The 22,488-nt window shown below is 38.7% G+C and overlaps 2 protein-coding genes across 2 annotated transcripts in view; one reads left to right on the top strand and one right to left on the bottom strand.

Annotated features, from left to right (window-relative positions):
- LOC139750898 (uncharacterized) overlaps positions 1–22,488 on the top strand; it is a 265,619-nt gene that overhangs the window by 183,983 nt on the left and 59,148 nt on the right. The gene's annotated exons all lie outside the window — the stretch shown is intronic.
- Positions 14,864–22,488, bottom strand: part of Arl5 (ADP-ribosylation factor-like 5) — a 48,303-nt gene continuing 40,678 nt past the window's right edge. Inside the window, exon 3 of the mRNA XM_071665779.1 lies at positions 14,864–21,787. Coding sequence (XP_071521880.1) covers positions 21,739–21,787 — 49 coding nt within the window. The 3' untranslated portion in view covers positions 14,864–21,738. The remainder of the gene's footprint in view (positions 21,788–22,488) is intronic.

The raw sequence follows: 22,488 nt of genomic DNA, 5'->3' as shown, positions 1-22,488 counted from the left end.
ACAGCACGTCAACCCCTGTATACCACATCGCTCCAATTCACTCTATTCCTTGCCCTCCTTTCACCCTCCTGCATGTTCAGGCCCCGATCACACAAAATCCTTTTCACTCCATCTTTCCACCTCCAATTTGGTCTCCCTCTTCTCCTCGTTCCCTCCACCTCCGACACATATATCCTCTTGGTCAATCTTTCCTCACTCATTCTCTCCATGTGCCCAAACCATTTCAAAACACCCTCTTCTGCTCTCTCAACCACGCTCTTTTTATTTCCACACATCTCTCTTACCCTTACGTTACTTACTCGATCAAACCACCTCACACCACACATTGTCCTCAAACATCTCATTTCCAGCACATCCATCCTCCTGCGAACAACTCTATCCATAGCCCACGCCTCGCAACCATACAACATTGTTGGAACCACTATTCCTTCAAACATACCCATTTTTGCTTTCCGGGATAATGTTCTCGACTTCCACACATTTTTCAAGGCTCCCAAAATTTTCGCCCCCTCCCCCACCCTATGATCCACTTCCGCTTCCATGGTTCCATCCGCTGACAGATCCACTCCCAGATATCTAAAACACTTCACTTCCTCCAGTTTTTCTCCATTCAAACTCACCTCCCAATTGACTTGACCCTCAACCCTACTGTACCTAATAACCTTGCTCTTATTCACATTTACTCTTAACTTTCTTCTTCCACACACTTTACCAAACTCCGTCACCAGCTTCTGCAGTTTCTTACATGAATCCGCCACCAGCGCTGTATCATCAGCGAACAACAACTGACTCACTTCCCAAGCTCTCTCATCCCCAACAGACTTCATACTTGCCCCTCTTTCCAAGACTCTTGCATTTACCTCCCTAACAACCCCATCCATAAACAAATTAAACAACCATGGAGACATCACACACCCCTGCCGCAAACCTACATTATTATTATTATTATTATTATTATACTCAGCTGCTGTCTCCAGCGTTAGCGAGGTGGCGCAAGGGAACAGACGAAACAATGGCCCAACCCACCCACATAAACATGTATATACACATACATCCACACACGCACATATACATACATATACATTTCAACGTATACATACATATACATATATACACATGTGCATAATTCATACTTGCTGCATTTATTCATTCCCGTCGCCACCCCTCCACACATGAAATGACAACCCCCTCCCCCAGCATGTGCGCAAGGTAGCGCTAGGAAAAGACAACAAAGGCCACATTTGTTCACACTCAGTCTCTAGCTGTCATGTATAATGCACCAAAACCAAAGTTCCCTTTCCACATCCAGGCCCCACAAAACTTTCCATGGTTTACCCAGACGCTTCACATGTCCTGGTTCAATCCATTGACATCACGTTGACCCCGGTATACCACATTATTCCAATTCACTCTATTCCTTGCACACCGCACCTTTCACCCTCCTGCATATTCAGGCCCTGATCACTCAAAATCTTTTTCACTCCATCCTTCCATCTTCAATTTGGTCTCTCACTTCTCCTCATTCATTCCACCTCTGACACATATATCCTTTTTGTCAATCTTTCCTCACTCATTCTCTCCATGTGACCAAACCATTTCTAAACACCCTCTTCTGCTCTCTTAACCACACTCTCTTTATTACCACACATCTCTCTTACCCTTTCATTACTTACTTGATCAAACCACCTCACACCACATATTGTCCTCAAACATCTCATTTCCAACACATCCACCCTCCTCCACACAACCCTATCTATAGCAACCATATATCATTGTTGGAACCTTTTTTCCTTCAAACATACCCATTTTTGCTCCGAGATAATGTTCTCGCCTTCCACACATTTTTCAACGCTCCCAGAACTTTCGCCACCTCCCACTCCCTGTGACTCACTTCCCCTTCCATGGTTCCATCTGCTGCCAAATCCACTCCCAAATATCTTAAACACTTCACTTCCTCCAGTTTTTCTCCATTCAAACTTACCTCCCAGTTGACTTGTCCCTCAACATTTACTCTCAGCTTTCTTCTTTCACACACTTTACCAAACTCAGTCACTATCTTCTGCAGATTCTCACCCAAATCAGCCACCAGTGATGTATCATCAGCGAACACAACTGACTTACTTCCCAAGCCCTCTCATCCACAACAGACTGCATACTTGCCCCTCTCTCCAAAACTCTTGCATTCACCTCCCTAACAACCTCATCCATAAACAAATTAAACGACCATGGAGACATCACACACCCCTGCCGCAAACCGACATTCACTGAGAACCAATCACTTTCCTCTCTTCTACTCGTACACATTCCTTACATCCTCAATAAAAACATTTCACTGCTTCTAGCAACTTGCCACCCACACCATATATTCTTAATACCTTCCACAGATCATCTCTATCAGCTCTATCATATGCCTTCTCCAGATCCATAAATGCTACATACAAATCCATTTTTTTTTTCAAAGTATTTCTCACATACATTCTTCAAAGCAAACACCTGATCCACGCATCCTCTACCACTTCTGAAACCACACTGCTCTTAACCAATCTGATGCTCTGTACATACCTTCACTCTCTCAATAAATACCCTCCCATATAATTTCCCAGGAATACTCAACAAACATATTATTACTTTTTTTTATCATACTTTGTTGCTGTCTCCCATGTTAGCGAGGTAGCGCAAGGAAACAGACGAAAGAATGGCCCAACCCACCCACATACACATGTATATACATCCACGTCCACACACATAAATATATATATCTGGACATCTCAACGTATACATATATATATACACACACAGACATTTACGTATATACACATGTACATAATTCATACTGTCTGCCCACCACACATGAAATGACAATATCCTCCCCGCGCATGTGCGCAAGGTAGCTCTAGGGAAAGACAATAAAGGCCACATTCGTTCACACTCAGTCTCTAGCTGTCATGTATAATGCACCAAAACCACAGCTCCCTTTCCACATCCAAGCCCCACAAAACTTTCCATGGTTTACCCCAGACACTTCACATGCCCTGGTTCAATCTACTGACAGCACGTCGACCCTGGTATACCACATCATTCCAATTCACTCTATTCCTTGCACGCCTTTCATCCTCCTGCATGTTCAGGCCACGATCACTCAAAATCTTTTTCACTCCATCTTTCCACCTCCAATTTGGTCTCCCCCTTCTCCTTGTTCCCTCCACCTCTGACACATATATCCTCTTTGTCAATCTTTCCTCACTCATTCTCTCCAAATGACCAAACCATTTCAAAACACCCTCTTCTGCTCTCTCAGCCACACTCCATTTATTAACACACATCTGTCTTACCCTTTCATTACTTACTCGGTTAAACCACCTCACACCACATATTGTCCTAAAATATCTCATTTCCAGCACATCCACCCTCCTCCGCACAACTCTATCTGTAGGCCATGCCTCACAGCAACATAACATTGTCAGAACCACAATTCCTTCAAACATACCCATTTTTGTTTTCTGAGATAATGTTCTCGCTTTCCACACATTTTTCAACGCTCCCAGACTTTTCGCTCCCCCCCCCCACCTTATGACTCACTTCAGCTTCCATGGTTCCATCTGCTGCTAAATCCACTCCCAGATATCTAAAACACTTCACTCCCTCTAGTTTTTCTCCATTCAAACTTATTTCCCAATTGACTTGTCCCTCAACCCTTACTGTACCTAATATCCTTGCTCTTACTCACATTTACTCTCAGCTTTCTTCTTTCACACACTTTACCAAACTCAGTCACCAGCTTCAGCAGTTTCTCACCTGAATCAGCCACCAGCGCTGTATCATCAGCAAACAACAACTGACTCACTTCCCGAGCTGTCTCATCCACAACAGACTGCATACTTGCCCCTCTTTCCAAAACTCTTACATTCACCTCCCTAACAACCCCATCCATAAACAAATTAAACAACCATGGAGACATCACGTACCCCTGCCGCAAACTGACATTCACTGAGAACCAATCACTTTCCTCTCTTCCTACTCGTACACATGCCTTACATCCTCGATAAAAAACTTTTCACTGCTTCTAACAACTTGCCTCCCACACCATATATTCTTAATACCTTCCACAGAGCATCTCTATCAACTCTATCATATGCCTTCTCCAGATCTATAAATGCTGCATACAAATCCATTTGCTTTTCTAAGTATTTCTCACATACATTCTTCAAAGCAAACACCTGATCCACACATCCTCTACCACTTCTGAAGCCACACTGCTCTTCCCAGTCTGATGCTCTGTACATGCCTTCACCCTCTCAATCAATACCCTCCCATATAATTTCCCAGAATACTCAACAAACTTATACCTCTGTAATTTGCCTTTGTACAATGGCACTATGCAAGCATTCTGCCAATCCTCAGGCACCTTACCATGAGTCATACATACATTAAATAACCTTACCAACCAGTCAACAACACAGTCATCCCCTTTTTTAATAAATTCCACTGCAATACCATCCAAACCCACTGCCTTGCCGGCTTTCATCTTCCACAAAGCTTTTACTACCTCCTCCCTGTTTACCAAATCATTCTCCCAAACCCTCTCACATTGCACACCATATCATCAAACACATTCAACAAACCTTCAAAATACTCTCTCCATCTCACATCACCACTACTTATCAACTCCCCATTAGCCCCCTTAACTGATGTTCCCATTTGTTCCCTTGTCTTATGCACTTTATTTACCTCCTTCCAAAACATCTTTATATTCTCCCTAAAATTTAATGGTACTCTCTCACCCCAACTCTCAATTGCCCTCTTTTTCACCTCTTGCACCTTTCTCTTGACCTCCTGCCTCTTTCTTTTATACATCTCCCAGTCATTTGCATTATTTCCCTGCAAAAATTGTCCAAATGCCTCCCTCTTCTCTTTCACTAATAATCTTACTTCTTCATCCCACCACTCACTACCCTTTCTAATCTGCCCACCTCCCATGCTTCTCATGCCACAAGCATCTTTTGTGCAAGCCATCACTGCTTCCCTAAATACATTCCATTTCTCCCCCACTCCCCTTACGTCCTTTGCTCTCACCTTTTTCCATTCTGCACATAGTCTCTGTTGGTACTTCCTCACACAAGTCTCCTTCCTAAGCTCACTTACCCTCACCACTCTCTTCACCCCAACATTCTCTTTTCTTTTTTGAAAACTACTACAAATCTTCACCTTCACCTCCACAAGATAGTGATCAGACATCCGTCCAGTTGCACCTCTCAGCACATTAACATCCAATAATGCTCTCTGGCCACCTCTCCTACTTACACACGTATACTTATGTATATATCTCTTTAAACCAGGTATTCCTAATCACCAGTCCTTTTTCAGCACACAAATCTACAAACTCTTCACCATTTCCATTTACAACACTGAACACCCCATGTACACCAATTATTCCCTCAACTGCCACATTTCTCACCTTTGCATTCAAATCACCCATCACTATAACCCGGTCTCGTGCATCAAAACCACTAACACACTCACTCAGCTGCTCCCAAAACACTTGCCTCTCATGATCTTTCTTCTCATGCCCAGGTGCATTGGCACCAATAATCACCCATCTTTCTCCATCCACTTTTAGTTTTACCCAAATCAATCTAGAGTTTACTTTCTTACACTCTATCACATACTCTCACCACTCCTGTTTCAGGAGTAATGCTCCTTCCCTTGCTCTTGTCCTCTCACCAACCCCTGACTTTACTCCCAAAACATTCACAAACCACTCTTCCCTTTTACCGTTGAGCTTCGTTTCACTCAGAGCCAAAACATCTAGGTTCCTTTCCTCAAACATACTACCTATCTCTCCTTTTTTCTCATCTTGGTTACATCCACACACATTTAGACACCCCAATTGGACAAACTATACCAGCAAATATACATATCTTTGTACTCAGTAACAATGACCTTTCTCCAAACACTCCTCAGTGCACCCTGGACCTTAGCCCACTCACCAACCCTACTGCTAACGTCAGCTTTCAGAGTACCATTTGCTGCCATGTTTACTCCCAAGCATCTAAAACATCCCTCTTCTTCCAGGTTCTTTCCATTCAAACACACTCCAGCTAACCTCTCACCAGATATACCTAATTACCTTGCTTTTATTCAAGTCTACTATAAACTTTCTTTTTTACATACTCTCTCAAACCCAGACACCAGCTTAAGCAGTTTTTCACTTAAATCTGCCACCAGTGCTCCCTCCCTTAACCTCGACATATTGCAGACCTGTTCCTCTCTCCAAGATGCATGCATTCACTTCCCTCACCATTCATCCATAAACAAATTAACCAGCAACAGTGGCATCATACAGCCCTGCCACAGACCCACCTTCATCATCACTGATTGAAGGTTGGGGTGTGAACCAAGGTTAAACCAAGGATGTTCCATACTAATATGAGGTTTACAAAGGATGAGACATGTCTACCTCAACAAAATGGTTGGAGGTTAAGAGACTTCTAGCCCTACAATTTCTGAGATATCTCTCATGTATTGTGAAACAAGCCAAACCTGGGAAAAAAAAAAAAAAATGAAAAATATCATTTACTGACAGCAACTTGTACTATGCTGTGGAAATATGCCTAATAAAAACTCATGCTTTATCCTTACCACTTTGTATGACCTGGTTCAACCCAATGACAGTATGCCATCCCTCAACTCCAAATTGACCCAGTTCATTCTAACTGGTGGATGCCCTCATCCTCTCAAATGTTCTGTATTTGATAACCCAACTCCTACACTCAATCCTTTCATTTCTCCCTTTTTCTTGCTCCCTCCAATTCAGAAACAAACATCCTTTTAGTCTTTCATTCATACTTTCTATATGCCTACACCATCTTAACACATCCTGGTTAGCCTTCTCAATTTGACTGCACTTACTACCACACCTTACCTGATGGTGTCCATGCATTTCATCTGCAACATATCCACCATGTTATATTTCCAAATGTAATGCAATAGCAAGTATTGACCATTTCTGACAACTCTAGTCAAATCAGAGCCAAACTGGAGAAATAAAGAAAGAATTGCACAGCAGAAATATGTCTTCGGTGTTTCAGAACTTTTCTCCTAACCTCATAGCCACTACATTGCAGTAAGAAGTAAAAGTAAGACTATTCAAGACGAGTAAGTGAACATTTGAGGAAGGGTTGATTAATTCTGCCTTCTAGAAATCCATGCTTAGGAAGATGAAAGAAAAAGCTTAAAATTATTTTTATTGAAAATAAACATCTTTCTCCTATGTACAATTATGAAACATAGTACAGTGATATTTAAAAAAATGCAGACAACATGTTCGATTGTCACGCAAAATCCCTTACTAACACACTTCACAACATCTGTGCCATACATACTACTTCATACAGCCACACCATTATATCCATCAAAATATTAATCATCTACATTATCTATCTACCTACCAACTTCTTCCTCTCACTTTCTATTCATACACACACAAAAATATACAAGTAAAAACAAGAAATCCTTAAATAAAAAATTAAACATAATTACTGATACAGTTTTTCGAGTTATCAAGCCAGAGTGAATACATTGCAAATAACCACATTCATAATCCTCAAAGACCTGAACAACTGGTGAGATCTAAATAACAGTTCATCATAACTTGCTTGTATTAGTAAATGGTAAATGAATGAAAAATCACTGGGTCCAAAATCAAAACCATTTACATAGTTTTCACCTACACATCTAGCGTTGTATAAAGAGATATGTATATGTGGAAATTGTGCAGTTATCTATTTGAAAATGTCTTCAGAGTAATACAGATCAGGAACATTCAGTCACAATTTTATCATCACCTTTGTTCCCTCCAGCTTGAACCTTCACCCGGATACATTGCCATACATAAGTTTAATTACAGCATTTGAAAATATAAAACAAAAAATTACCAGTCCACTTTCATGACATCACTATAATCTTCTATGAATGCATGAAAATATCAATATTTACCAGAGAATATACATATACACCTTTGGCTTGAGACTGACTTGTAAGGAGTTACAAATAGGCTATGGCTTAAGACCATAATAAAATGGTGTAACAAGCCAATAAAACCAAGAGCATTCTAATTTTTCGTACATCAAACAACCATCATGAAAAGGTAAATGCAAGTGAAGAGCTGTCATATAAACCACAATTAGTTTCCCTGTATCAAAATCGATGTTTATCATGAGCATCCTGATCATGAATGCTACAACTGATATCCAATAAATAAATTTCCTGTTTAACATAATGCACACAATTCTATTGTTGAGGGAGTAAAGGAACAAGCAAAAATCAGTTGAGCCTAATACAGTTACAGCATTTGGATTTTTTTTGGTTCAACCTGTGGAACAAATCTTACCTATTCAGAGACAATTATGATATGTAATAGCATTCTAAAATTCCTTCACTGTAATTATAAGCTGGGATACAATATTCACTTTGGTGTACTCTGACACAGGTACTTTAAAATATCATTAATTACATGAGTGCCTTGCCTTATAACTGATTATGCTGTTTAGAAATGCAAGCAATATACTAAAAAAGGACACTGAAAATTTAAAAAGGTCCAGATGTAATAACCCTTTGTACAGTTTTTAGCTTTTTGGTTGTGTGCTCCATTTTAATATGGTTTTAATATAAAATGAACCAAAAGTTCCACACCTAGCAATACAACCAATATCCGAAAACATTTTATGAACTAAGCACCCACTTCAACACCATAGAAACATGGAATCAATAATTTTACTATAGGTTTTATAAACACATTTATCAAGAAACATAAGCATGGTGTGAAAAGTGCATGCTAAACAGATAAACAGAGAAAACAAACACATCAAAAGAGATGATTATACATTCAAAAATTTTCTAAACAGAAAAGCAAATATGAATGAGTGATTAAATGAGATGATGGAGTATAAAAATATAATGTACCCAGAAAAAAATCATGAAAGTTATGAAAGAGGTGAAATGGTTTCCCCCATATTCTAATTGGGGTATTAACCTCACTGAAACAATGCACAAGTCAGTACCCGAGAATGGTTAACTATTCGCATATACAGTGACCTTAAATGGTACATCATTTATTTTGCTTTATTTATTTCTTTGTTCTAGAAATCATCTAAGATCCTTCTTTTCTTTTCTTTCACTCATCATGTAAAATGAATTCTGGAAAGACAACAGAAGGGATAGTCCCTAAAATCTTTCCATATAAAATTTACAATTATCTCCATTTCTGTGGGAAAAATACTTAAATCATTATTAGTATATCTCATCCTTGAAAAACAAATCACAAAACATAAAGTTCATGTAAATTACCGTACACTTAACCTTGTTCAGCTTGACTAGATTGTTTGAAAGTTTATTAGAAGAGCTAAGCTTAAAATTCGTTGAGGCCATATCAATAAGGAAAACTAAAGTCTGCATAACTCATACTCCATTGTGGTCCATACTTGCTTGTACAGGATTCAACTGCTCACTAAAGTAAAAAAAAAAAAAAAAAAAAAAAGATTGAAACTTTTAAAGCTTTTTCCTTATAATATCTTAACATTCTAAAAGATTATTAACAACAATATTTAAATGACAATGCTTTCTCTATGCAAAATGATCGGAACTAGAGTTCTGACTTGTCTGTTCATAAAATTTGACAAAAATATAAGCCCTAATAAAATAAGGATGTATCATCAGTGAACAACAAATGACTCACTTCCCAAGCCCTCTCATCCACAACAGACTGCATACTTGCCTCTCTCCAAAACTCTTGCATTGCATTCCCTAACAACCCCATCCATAAACAAATCAAACAGCAAAAGAGACATCATGCACCCCTGCCGTAAACCGACATTCACTAGGAACCAATCACTTTCCTCTTTTCTTACTCATACACATCCCTTACATCCTTGATAAAAACTTTTCACTGCTTCTAGCAACTTACCTCCCACACCATATAGTCTTAATACCTTCCACAAAGCATTTCCATCAACAATTCATATGCCTTCTCCAGATCCATAAATGCAACATACAAATCCATCTGTTTTTCAAAGTATTTCTCACATACATTCTTCAAAGCAAACACCTGATCCACACATCCCCTACCACTTCTGAAACCACACTGATAAAGTGTGTGAAAGAAGAAAGTTCAGAGTAAGTGTGAATAAGAGCAAGGTTATTAGGTTTAGTAGGGTTGAGGGACAAGTTAATTGGGAGGTAAGTTTGAATGGAGAAAAACTGGAGGAAGTGAAGTGTTTTAGACATCTGGGAGTGGATTAAGCAGCAGATGGAACCATGGAAGCGAAAGTGAGTCACGGGGGGGGGGCCAAAGGTACTGGGAGTGTTGAAGAATGTGTGGAAGGCAAGAACATTATCTCAGACAACAAAAATGGGTATGTTTTAAGGAATAGTGGTTCCAACAATGTTATATGGTTGCAAGGCATGGGCTATAGATAGGGTTGTGCAGAGGAGGGTGGATGTGTTGGAAATGAAATGTTTGAGGACACGTGGTGTGAGGTGGTTTGATCGATTAAGTAATGAAAGGGTAAGAGAGATGTGTGGTAATAAAAAGTGTGTGGTTGAGAGAGCAGAAGAGGGTGTATTGAAATGGTTTGGTCACAAGGAGAGAATGAGTAAGGAAAGATTGACCAAGAGGATATATGTGTCAGAGGTGGAGGGAACAAGAAGTGGGAGACCAAATTGGAGGTGTAAGGATGGGAAGTGAAAAAGATTTTGAGCGATTGGGACCTGAACATATAGGAGAGTGGAAGGCGTGCAAGGAATAGAATTGATCAGAACGATGTGATATACCCAGGTCGACATGCTGTCAGTGGATTGAGTCAGGGCATGTGAAGCATCTGGAGTAAACCATGGAAAGTGTTGTGATGGTGGTGGTGGTAGTTTTTTTTTTTTTTTTTTTTTGGGGGGGGGGGGTTTGGTTTGTGCGCGCGCGCCCCATTTCACGTGTGGTGGGGTGGCGACAGGAATGGATGAAGGCATTAAGTGTGGATGTGTCCACGTGTATATATGTATGTCTGTGTATGTATATGTGTGTATACGTTGAAATGTATAGGTACGTAAATGTGCATTTATGGATGTACATGTGTATGTGGGTGGGTTGTGCCATTCTTTTGTCTGCTTCCTTGCGCTACCTCACCATTGCGGGAGACAGCGACAAAGTATAATAAAAAAAAAAATATAATATATACAGGTACACCACCAAATTTCCGGCAACTGATGGTTCAGCATCTCCTTTACTCCAGACAAAATTACGTGAGGGAACTTGAAATTACTGTGGCCACCAGACTAGTTTACTGGGCGGCCACAGATGGCATTGTGTGTAGGGTGTGCTTATTTACATTTTTTTTATACTGCACTTGTGGTGATACCACAATTCTTTGAGATTCTTAGCTTATTTTCCTTGAATTTAACCCTAGCTATGGCTTCTAAGACATATGAGTGTCAGTTGTGGTGTCAAACGCAAACACCAGTCCATATTGACCCAAAAGAAAGTTGAACTGCTGAAAAAATAGACCGTGGTTTTTTGGTGCGTAAGCTGTGTGACATCTACAGTATTGGTCCACTAACTGTTTATGATATAAAGAAGCAAAGGGAGAAAATATTGAAATTGTATGCAAACAGCAATTCCAAGAAGCAAATAACAATTAGAAAACTATGAAAAATGGTAAGACTACTGAGCACGATCAAGTAAAGATGGAATGCTTTTGATAGTGTCGGAGTGATGGAGCGGATTGTCAGGTAGCATGATAATGGACCAGGAAAAGTTGTTCCATAAAGAACTTAAATTACAACATGAGCGCAACTATAGCAAAAAATGGCTTCAAAGATTCAAGAAGCGCCATGGAATTTCCATGAATAAAGTGTGCGGAGAAAAGCGGTCTGCAAACCATGAAGGAGCTGCCAAGTATGTGAATGAATTTGTGAAACTCGTAGGTGATGAACACCTCAGTCCTGAGCAGGTGTATAATGCAAACAAAACTGCATTATTCTGGTGATGCACACCTAAAAAAACACCAACAACAAAAGACGAAGAAGACCCCACAGAATTCAAACAATCTAAGGACAGACTTACTATCTTAGGGTGCTCAAATATTCAATATTTGTTTAATTCAAATTTCTAGCAGTCCATGGTATACTTTAGGTACATGGGAGATGTATAATTAGTGGGTTAGAGGTGCGTTGATGAATCAGTATTATGTGACCACGGTTGGTCCCACAAAATTGTTAATCCAGTAAGGCTTTGGAACAAAGAGTACCAAAAAATTGGTGGTGTACTTGTTCACATATATATATATATATATATATATATATATATATATATATATATATATATATATATATATATATATATATATATATATAAATCCCTGCGAGGTAGCGCTAGGAAACAGACGAAAGAAATGGCCCAACCCACCCCCATACACATGTATATACATACGTTCACACACGCAAATATACATACCTACACAGCTTTCCATGGTTTACCCCAGATGCTTCACATGCCCCGATTCAATTCACTGACAGCACGTCAACCCCGGTATACCACATCGCTCCAATTCACTCTATTCCTTGCCCTCCTTTCACCCTCCTGCATGTTCAGGCCCCAATCACACAAAATCTTTTTCACTCCATCTTTCCACCTCCAATTTGGTCTCCCTCTTCTCCTCTTTCCCTCCACCTCCGACACATATATCCTCTTGGTCAATCTTTCCTCACTCATTCTCTCCATGTACCCAAACCATTTCAAAACACCCTCTTCTGCTCTCTCAACCACGCTCTTTTTATTTCCACACATCTCTCTTACCCTTACGTTACTTACTCGATCAAACCACCTCACACCACTCACTGTCCTCAAACATCTCATTTCCAGCACATCCATCCTCCTGCGCACAACTCTATCCATAGCCCACGCCTCGCAACCATACAACATTGTTGGAACCACTATTCCTTCAAACATACCCATTTTTGCTTTCCGAGATAATGTTCTCGACTTCCACACATTCTTCAAGGCTCCCAGAATTTTCGCCCCCTCCCCCACCCTATGATCCACTTCCGCTTCCATAGTTCCATCCGCTGCCAGATCCACTCCCAGATATCTAAAACACTTCACTTCCTCCAGTTTTTCTCCATTCAAACTCACCTCCCAATTGACTTGACCCTCAACCCTACTGTACCTAATAACCTTGCTCTTATTCACATTTACTCTTAACTTTCTTCTTTCACACACTTTACCAAACTCAGTCACCAGCTTCTGCAGTTTCTCACATGAATCAGCCACCAGCGCTGTATCATCAGCGAACAACAACTGACTCACTTCCCAAGCTCTCTCATCCCCAACAGACTTCATACTTGCCCCTCTTTCCAAAACTCTTGCATTCACCTCCCTAACAACCCCATCCATAAACAAATTAAACAACCATGGAGACATCACACACCCCTGCCGCAAACCTACATTCACTGAGAACCAATCACTTTCCTCTCTTCCTACACGTACACATGCCTTACATCCTCGATAAAAACTTTTCACTGCTTCTAACAACCTTCCTCCCACACCATATATTCTTAATACCTTCCACAGAGCATCTCTATCAACTCTATCATATGCCTTCTCCAGATCCATAAATGCTACATACAAATCCATTTGCTTTTCTAAGTATTTCTCACATACATTCTTCAAAGCAAACACCTGATCCACACATCCTCTACCACTTCTGAAGCCACACTGCTCTTCCCCAATCTGATGCTCTGTACATGCCTTCACCCTCTCAATCAATACCCTCCCATATAATTTGCCAGGAATACTCAACAAACTTATAACTCTGTAATTTGAGCACTCACTCTTATCCCCTTTGCCTTTGTACAATGGCACTATGCACGCATTCCGCCAATCCTCAGGCACCTCACCATGAGTCATACATACATTAAATAACCTTACCAACCAGTCAACAATACAGTCACCCCCTTTTTTAATAAATTCCACTGCAATACCATCCAAACCTGCTGCCTTGCCGGCTTTCATCTTCCGCAAAGCTTTTACTACCTCTTCTCTGTTTACCAAATCATTTTCCCTAACCCTCGCACTTTGCACACCACCTCGACCAAAACACCCTATATCTGCCACTCTATCATATATATATATATTTTTTTATTTTTTTTATTATACTTTGTCGCTGTCTCCCGCGTTTGCGAGGTAGCGCAAGGAAACAGACGAAAGAAATGGCCCACCCCCCCCCCATACACATGTATATACATACGTCCACACACGCAAATATACATACCTACACAGCTTTCCATGGTTTACCCCAGACGCCCCACATGCCCTGCCTCAATCCACCGACAGCACGTCAACCCGGCACACCACACCGCTCCAACCCACCCTACTCCCTGCCCTCCCCCCACCCCCCCGCATGCCCAGGCCCCGACCACAGAAAATCCCCCCCACTCCATCCCCCCACCCCCAACCCAGCCTCCCCCCCCCAAAAAAAATGGGAAACAGATATATATATATATATATATATATATATATGCTACCTCGCAAACGCGGGAGACAGCGACAAAGTATAAAAAAAAAAAAAAAAAAAAAAAAAAAAATATATATATATATATATATATTTTTTTTCATACTATTCACCATTTCCCACGTTAGCGAGGTAGCGTTAAGAACAGAGGACTGGTCCTCTGAGGGAATATCCTCACCTGGCCCCCTTCACTGTTCCTTCTTTTGGAAAATTGAAAAAAAAGAGAGGGGAGGATTTCCAGCCCCCCACTCCCTCCCCTTTTAGTCACCTTCTACGACACGCAGGGAATACATGGGAAGTATTCTTTCTCCCCTATCCCTAGGGATAATATATATATATATATATATATATATATATATATATATATATATATATATATATATATATATCTTATATTTAATTATCATACTTTGTCACTGTCTCCCACGTCAGCAAGGTAGCGCAAGGAAACAGACGAAAGAATGGCCTAATCCACCCACATACACATGTATATACATAAATGCCCACACACACACATATACATACCTATACATTTTAACATATACATACACAGATATAGACATGTATAAAGGTACATATTTATACATGCTGCCTTCGTTCATTCCCGCCGCCACCCCACCACACATGACATGGCACACCCCTCCCCCAGCGTGCGTGTGAGGTAGCACAAGGAAAAGACATCAAAGGCCACATTTGTTCACACTCAGTCTCTAGCTGTCATGTGTAATGAGAATTTTATTGATGCATTAACAGTTGTATATATTTCCTTTCTATCCACTTCTTGTCTCATCCAATCTTTGCTGGGGCATTATAAGAAAATTTTTTAAAGTTCTCAATCTCTTATTATCATAACTCATATGGAAGGTAAAAACAAATGCTAAAAAAAATATTGAGTCACAGTGAAAAGCTAAGTATATTCAGCTTGGTTAGATGGATAAGTTGTCAATATGAAAGAGTAATCAATACCAGATTAAAAAATAATAATACTTTAAACTATGCTATGAAAAATTGTTGAAAAAAGAATTCTATATACAAAATCAGGACAATATTCTATTTTTCAAGCTGAGCTCTTAACTGAACATATGCAATGAAATTAATTAAGATATACCAACACATACTGCACATATATGCTTTCAGTCATTACAAAACACTGTAATACACAGGGACCTGTCAGCTGAAGTTCCCATAAACATGAATTTTCTGCAAAATAATCTCAAGCTGTTTACTTAAGGATGAAATTCATCAAGCTGCATAAAAGTTTGTTGCTGTGAAGTTAAGGAAAAGGAAAACATCAAGGTATTAAAACTACTTGAGAGAGGCTTTCCTGCATACTATGTTTTCTGAAGGCAATCCTAGATCAAAGTTTCTTTCAGTAGCTAGTATGTGTAGAGGAGCAAAAAGTGAGAGTAAATAAAGCTGCGGAAGTGGCAGAGGTTTGGGGAAGCACTGCTGGCTTGTGTGAGAGGAGTGTGTAGCATGAGGAAGGTGGGCAGGTGAGAAAGGGAAGTGAGTGGTGGGATGACAAAGTTAAATTACTTATGAAAAAAAAAAGAGATGTTTGCATGCACTTAGAGGGAAGGAGTGCAAGTGATTAGGGTATGCACAAGAAAGAGCAGCAGGAGGTCAAGAGAAAAGTGCTGGAGCTGAAAAAGGGGGTAAAAGAGAGTTAGGGGAGGGAGTAACAAACTTCAGGGAGAATAAGAAAATATTTTGGAAGAGGTTAATAGTGTGAGAAAACAAGAGGAACAAATGGTAACACTGGTGAAAGGGGTAAATGGAGAAGTGTATCAGTCAGTAATAAGATGAAGAGGAGATGAAGTGAATATATAAAAGGATTGTTGAGTGTCTGATGATAGGGTGCCAGATTTAGGGCATTTGGGTTTGGGAGGTATGCAAAATGAGGGTCATGGCATGTAGTGTGGTGAAAAGAGATGGTAAAAGCTTTGTGCAAAATGAAATATAGCAAAGCAGCTGGAGTGGATGGTACCACAGCTGAATGTCTGAAGAAAGAAGGTGACTGTGTTCTTGATTTGTTAGTTAAGATTTCTGATGTATGTGTGGATCATAGTGAGGTTCCCAAGGATTGGCAGAATGCCTGTACAGTGCCATTTTATAATGGTGGGGGGAACAAAGACAAGCGTTCAAATTACTAAGGTATAAGTCTATTGAGTGTGCCTGGTATGTTGTAAGGAAGGGTGAAGATCGAGAGGTAGGTGGCAATGTACAGAGCATCAGATTGGAAAACACCAATGTGGTTTTGGGGGTGACAGAGGATGCATTCTTCAGGTGTTTGCTTTAAAGGTTTTTCACTTCCTCTAAAATCATAATTACTTTCCCTTCTCTCTTTTTTCCTTTCATTAACCTCTCTGTATTTCAATTATGGCCCAGCCTTGATGTGAACTTTTGTCCATGACCGGGGGAAAAAATCTATGAAAATATTCAATAAATACTTACTTTCAGCACCCTGAGTCCTTTAAATCTTTATGTGGCTCTTGCACCAATCAGGAAGCTAGCCACATTCACCAGTTGGGATTGCAGATCATAAAGTGTAGTGATGTACTGTGTGCATCTATGTGTAGAGAGTGCAAGACAAGTGAGTAACAAGTGCTCACTGTCTTTGCTGTGGTAGTTGCATCATGAGCAAGAAGGGTCCTGGGATACATTTAAATGATGGTTGCAGTGTTGTAGGAATGGGTAATGGCAGAGTATAAGTGAAAAAATGTGACTTATGTTATCAGGGGAGTGTTGCTTCTGATGGGATGGAGCTCAAGAATGAGTTGAAAGGGTTTAAAGCTTGGTGAGTGAGTTATATCAGCGTGTATGTGTTTTGTCAGTGTTAAATTTGTCGGGGTAGCGGATCTGTGAGTAGACACTGCTAAAGTGTGAGGCAGGGGTAAGCTTTTTTCCTTCTACTTTGGGTTTGTTGGTTATTTATGGAGTGCTTTGGAGGGGGTCATGTGCTGCAGCTCAGAACTGTGTAGCAAGCACACTGAGGTGAGACTACTGGGAGGATCTTTGTTTCATTGTGTAGCTGTTGAGTGTTTGTGGTTGCTGGGCAGCAAGTGGTTGTTCTGAGTGCAATATTAAGGGGTGATTTTCAACTATGCTATATTTGCTTTTGAGAGGACTTAAGACCAGACAGGCAGGATTGGTTTAAGGTACAGAGGACAGTGTATTTGTCAAGGATGTTTATGAATTCCTTTCTTGTCCAAATCTGGTGCCAGTTAGTATTCTGAGGGCACTGAGCTTGTGTTGGTGCTACTGGTGAGGGAACTGAATGTCATGTGTCATATGTGACTGGTTCATGTTTTGTTTGGTCGGAGTGAGAAGCAATACTGAATAATGCTGTTACATGATCACAGAGCCAGCAAGCTTAAATCAATCAGCTGGAGAGAACTCAGAAACAATCTGCAAGTAAACTGGAGGAATGGAACATACGAACTATCATGAAAGATTGAATGAACTTGAACCATACAGTCATGGCAACAGACTGGTGTCGTATATCTTGGAATAAAAACTTCCCATATTGAAAGACACAGACAAATTGAATAAGCAAGTATTCCTTAGATATATAAAAAGGCATTAAACAAACATATTCAAGTGGCCAGCAAAGAAAACAGAGAGCCTAATTTTTGCCCACCAAGGATAGTGATGAAATTTTTAAAATATCAGATAAAATGCAGAAAGCAGTCCTGGATGAAACAAGCAATGAAACCTATGTAACGCATGTGTCTGCTAAAAACAGGAGCACCGTAAATCAAGCAAAGTGTGAAGTGAGCACTAAGCACCAGCCCTGCTTTCAGCAGCATCATTGTAGCTACTCCTACATAGTTATTCACTCTCTCAAGATGTTTTAATACCCTATCGTACTTTTCCCTTTTCATTGTGATGAGCATGTCAGTATGCCCTAGTGCAGCCAGATGAAAGGTAAAAAAAAAAAGAAAACCTACAAAAAGCAAAACTACTAATCCTTGGGAATCATATACACAAACATGAATACAAAGTTCCATGAATAAAAGGTGATTCTTGTTGATAAAATCTAACTGCTTATTACACTCCTAAATATAGTGCAGGTTGGAAAGTTTAAAAAAAAATAAAACAAATGAAAAGTAACAGACGTAGTTTCCATAGTTTTCAAAATAATCTGAAAAGTACTCAGTTGGGTAAAAAAAAGTTTCTGCTCCAACTAAAATGTAGCCATTTTTCCTTAGTAACCAGAAAAAAAAGAGGAGAATCTCAGAGATAAGGGTGCACACTCAATATTTATACAATCGTTGCTGATCTACATAAATTCATGTGAACATGTGCAATATAACCACACAGCCAACACATGAAAAGATAAACTCTCATGAAGTACATAAACAGATAAACATAAAATACTCAGACATACAATAATTAACAAATTCACTGGGAACTCACAGCATCATGGAAGAAACTGTGTTAATAGACTTTAAAATGAACAAATGAAACCAATCTGATCAAAATATATCATTTGAATTAAGCTGAGCACATTAATATTCAACAAAGCATACATCTTGCACATGCATTTTAGTACCAGTTTCTATATTTAGCAACCAAATTTTCATTAATTTGAAGCTGAAACAACCTTTATCGTTCTATTTAACTTTTCTAGTTGAAAGACATCTTGCTTCCAAATTATGAAAGAAGCTCTTTATATAACTTCTTTATACTTTTCTTCTTCTCTTGCATCTGCCACAACCCACGAGTGTATAAGCACACCTACAAAAGTAACTATAAAATATCAAAATCACAATAATATTTTTCTTTTCGATTCAGAGCCTTTCACAAGGGATGGAACAGCATTACTATGACATAATAGATACAGATATCTTATCATAATCAACGTTCATACTTTAGGTAGTTATTAAGTATGTTTAGTGATGAGGATTTACTATGCTTATACTGTGCTGTTTCTTATAGCCTAGCCACTGCTTTGATGAAGCCTACAAAGAAAATCACTGTAACACAATTTATGATTCGATTATATAGCTTGGTTAGAAAATCAGGGATCACATTATCAAATGGAAATGATTTATAAGGTTCTTCAAATAAGAAAGGCTAATATGACGTATGAAATACAGTACAACTGTGTACCGATAAATTTTTTTTTCTGAAACCTCCTTGCTTTTCCACCATAGCAAGGTCATGTCAGGAACAGATGACTATAACTTTGAAATTATTTTGATTGAAACCTGAAGATGGAGGGGACTGAACTTTCAATGTTTTTTATTTACAAGATTATTTTTCAAAAAAGACATTACAGTACATACTGACAGGAGGATTGAGAAATGTTACTCAAAAGGAGAAACTTTGATTACCTTAGGAAAATTTATGACAGTAAAAATGTTACTGAAAAGTGTGGAATGTAATGCTGAGTAATATTATGTCACAGCATATGAAGCATCTTTCAATGCACAGAATCACTTTCAAAGAGAGGAATGGTGATACACAAGTTCATAAAGTTTAAATATCTTAATAATTTTTCAAAATCAAGAAGGGTATTGGTGAAGTTATGATATCATTTCAAACGACATAAATTGATTATATGTAATTATGGTCAATGATCAAAGAATTAGAAAAAAAAGGAAATATGTCAAAAATAGGAGTTCCAATGAAGGTCCCAGAGGAGGAGGTTATCACAGAGAGGTTTTAGTCACAAAAGCTAAAAAGAGTAAATATTTCATAGTCTTCTACAGCTACATTTTTAAGATGAAATCTTATAGTATGAGAGCAAGAGAGAAAAATCTTTTGGTAAAAATTTACCAAGTACACCTTACAAATTGTTTCTGAGATAAACTTTCAAAGTACAGTATCAAAAGCATCCCTTTAATATTCAATGTATCTCAAAACTACACTATTCCACTCATATTGTTTGGCACATAGCTCGTTGATTGATCCTGACAAATGAGCTTGGGTATTTTTTGGCCAGTAATAAGGAATTAAGTGCTCGTAAGGAAAAATTCTTGTAAGTCCATCAATACTTCTGGTATACTGTTAATGACTAACATTGTTCATAACTAATATTTACATGGCAAAAATTGAAGAAACTATCCTCAGGCCCAAAAGTATGTTATACATGTGAACACTCTGTCAGTGTTACTACAGAAACAGCATGGTAGTGAATGATCCATGAATTTATATACAATGAAAAGGATTAACAGGAGATGAAGACTGTACTGACTGTACTGCTACAAGTTAATGTTACTAAAAACATGTCTGGATAATTTCTGGGTACAGTCTTGAACCATTATTCTAGCTGTATGCTAGCAAAATTCCAGTTTATGAAATAAGTGAGCTCACTTATTTCAGTTTAAGGTCTTATATCCAAATCAGAACACCACTGGCTATTACTGTATGAAATATAGCACCTTATTTCAAAACATTAAGCCTCATAATCAATTATAGCTTAATGGACCAAAGACACTTTGGTCTGAGATTTTATATCCATACAAATGTACACTTGGCTATTTACTTCATGAACAAAGCACCTCCTTTCACATAATGTTTCTAAATGGTACAAAAAATGCTTCATTAATTATAGCTTACACAAGCACATATTTGGTTTTTACTGAAGACCACAGTAGGCCCATCCCTTATTTTCACAATCACCATGTGAAAAGACTAAGGGTGACATCCCACATCTTGGCTAAAATACTTGCTCCACAGCTGTGTATGAACTATTTTTAGAGTACTTATACTAAAGTTCAAAACTTCAGTTCTACAAATGAACTTTTTCTGAGATCAGCATATAAAGAACATAACCACTCAACAGGATTCATTCCTGGAAGAACTGCACCTTCTCGTTTTCTCTGGGCTCTATCACCTTAAAACTCAACACACTTTGGGGAAAATGTTATGAGACTGTCTACACAGTCAAATATCAACAGATTTATAAAGACGATCACAGTTTTGTAAAGTTGAGTAAACTTCTGTCTAGCAAACTGATGCTTTTTCACAAGAGCTCTACATTCTTGTTTCCACAAATAAATATTTTTCATATTTCTTTGAATGTTCTGCTATGTTAAGTCTCTGTCTGAATGAATATTCACATCCATACAAAAAAAATTTCAATGTCATGGTTCAAATAACTTAAACACCTAAATACTAATGAAGACCATCACAGCTTTGGGTTTTTCCCCCTGACTTCTGAGTTGTAGCTTTGTCATTTGCTTTTTAAAGTACTGCCAATCCATTCAAGTCCTTGGTAAAGCCTGAAAAAGATATTTGTACATGTAAAACTTTCTCACTAGAGTCTTCTTTAGTTAATGACCTTACATATCTCTTGCTACAGCTTTAATATCCTTCCCAATTCAAAGTCAATAAAAAATTCTGAAAAAAAAGACTGTATAAATTGAAATTTACAGGAAAGGACTCATTAATCAAACAATAATGCTTTCCTTTCACCAAAATAATACTTCCTTGTCTGTCACATTCTCCTACTCCAAAATATTCTTCTTCCAAATCATTGTGGACTGATATGGAAAGGATTTGAGAACCCACTTACACAGTCACCTCAAATTACCTATTTGGTACGCCCTCCTGGTTCATAAAACCACTGAATTATGGTGGAAGGTGATTTCTACATTCATCAGGTAACATCTGGAATATGGTGGATATTATGGTGGAAGGTAAATTATATATTCATTAAGTTCAGGATTATGGTGGAAGGTAATCTATATCTTCATTGATTAACTTCTGGATTATGGTGGAAGGTAACTTATTCATTCATTAAGTAACCTTTGGGTAACAGTGGAAGGTAACTTATATATTCAGTAACTACTGGGTTAAGGTGAGATGTAACTTATATATTTATTAACTTCTGGATCATGGTGGACAGTAGCTTATATATTCATAAGTAAGTTCTGAATGGATGTATGACTAATGGTGAGGTGCCTGAGGATTGGCAGAATGT

This window comes from Panulirus ornatus, chromosome 10 (genome assembly GCF_036320965.1).
Source record: "Panulirus ornatus isolate Po-2019 chromosome 10, ASM3632096v1, whole genome shotgun sequence".
In the NCBI taxonomy this organism is placed as follows: domain Eukaryota; kingdom Metazoa; phylum Arthropoda; class Malacostraca; order Decapoda; family Palinuridae; genus Panulirus; species Panulirus ornatus.
The sequence above is the reverse complement of the archived record's forward strand: the minus strand, read 5'-3'. Positions and strand labels throughout refer to the sequence as shown.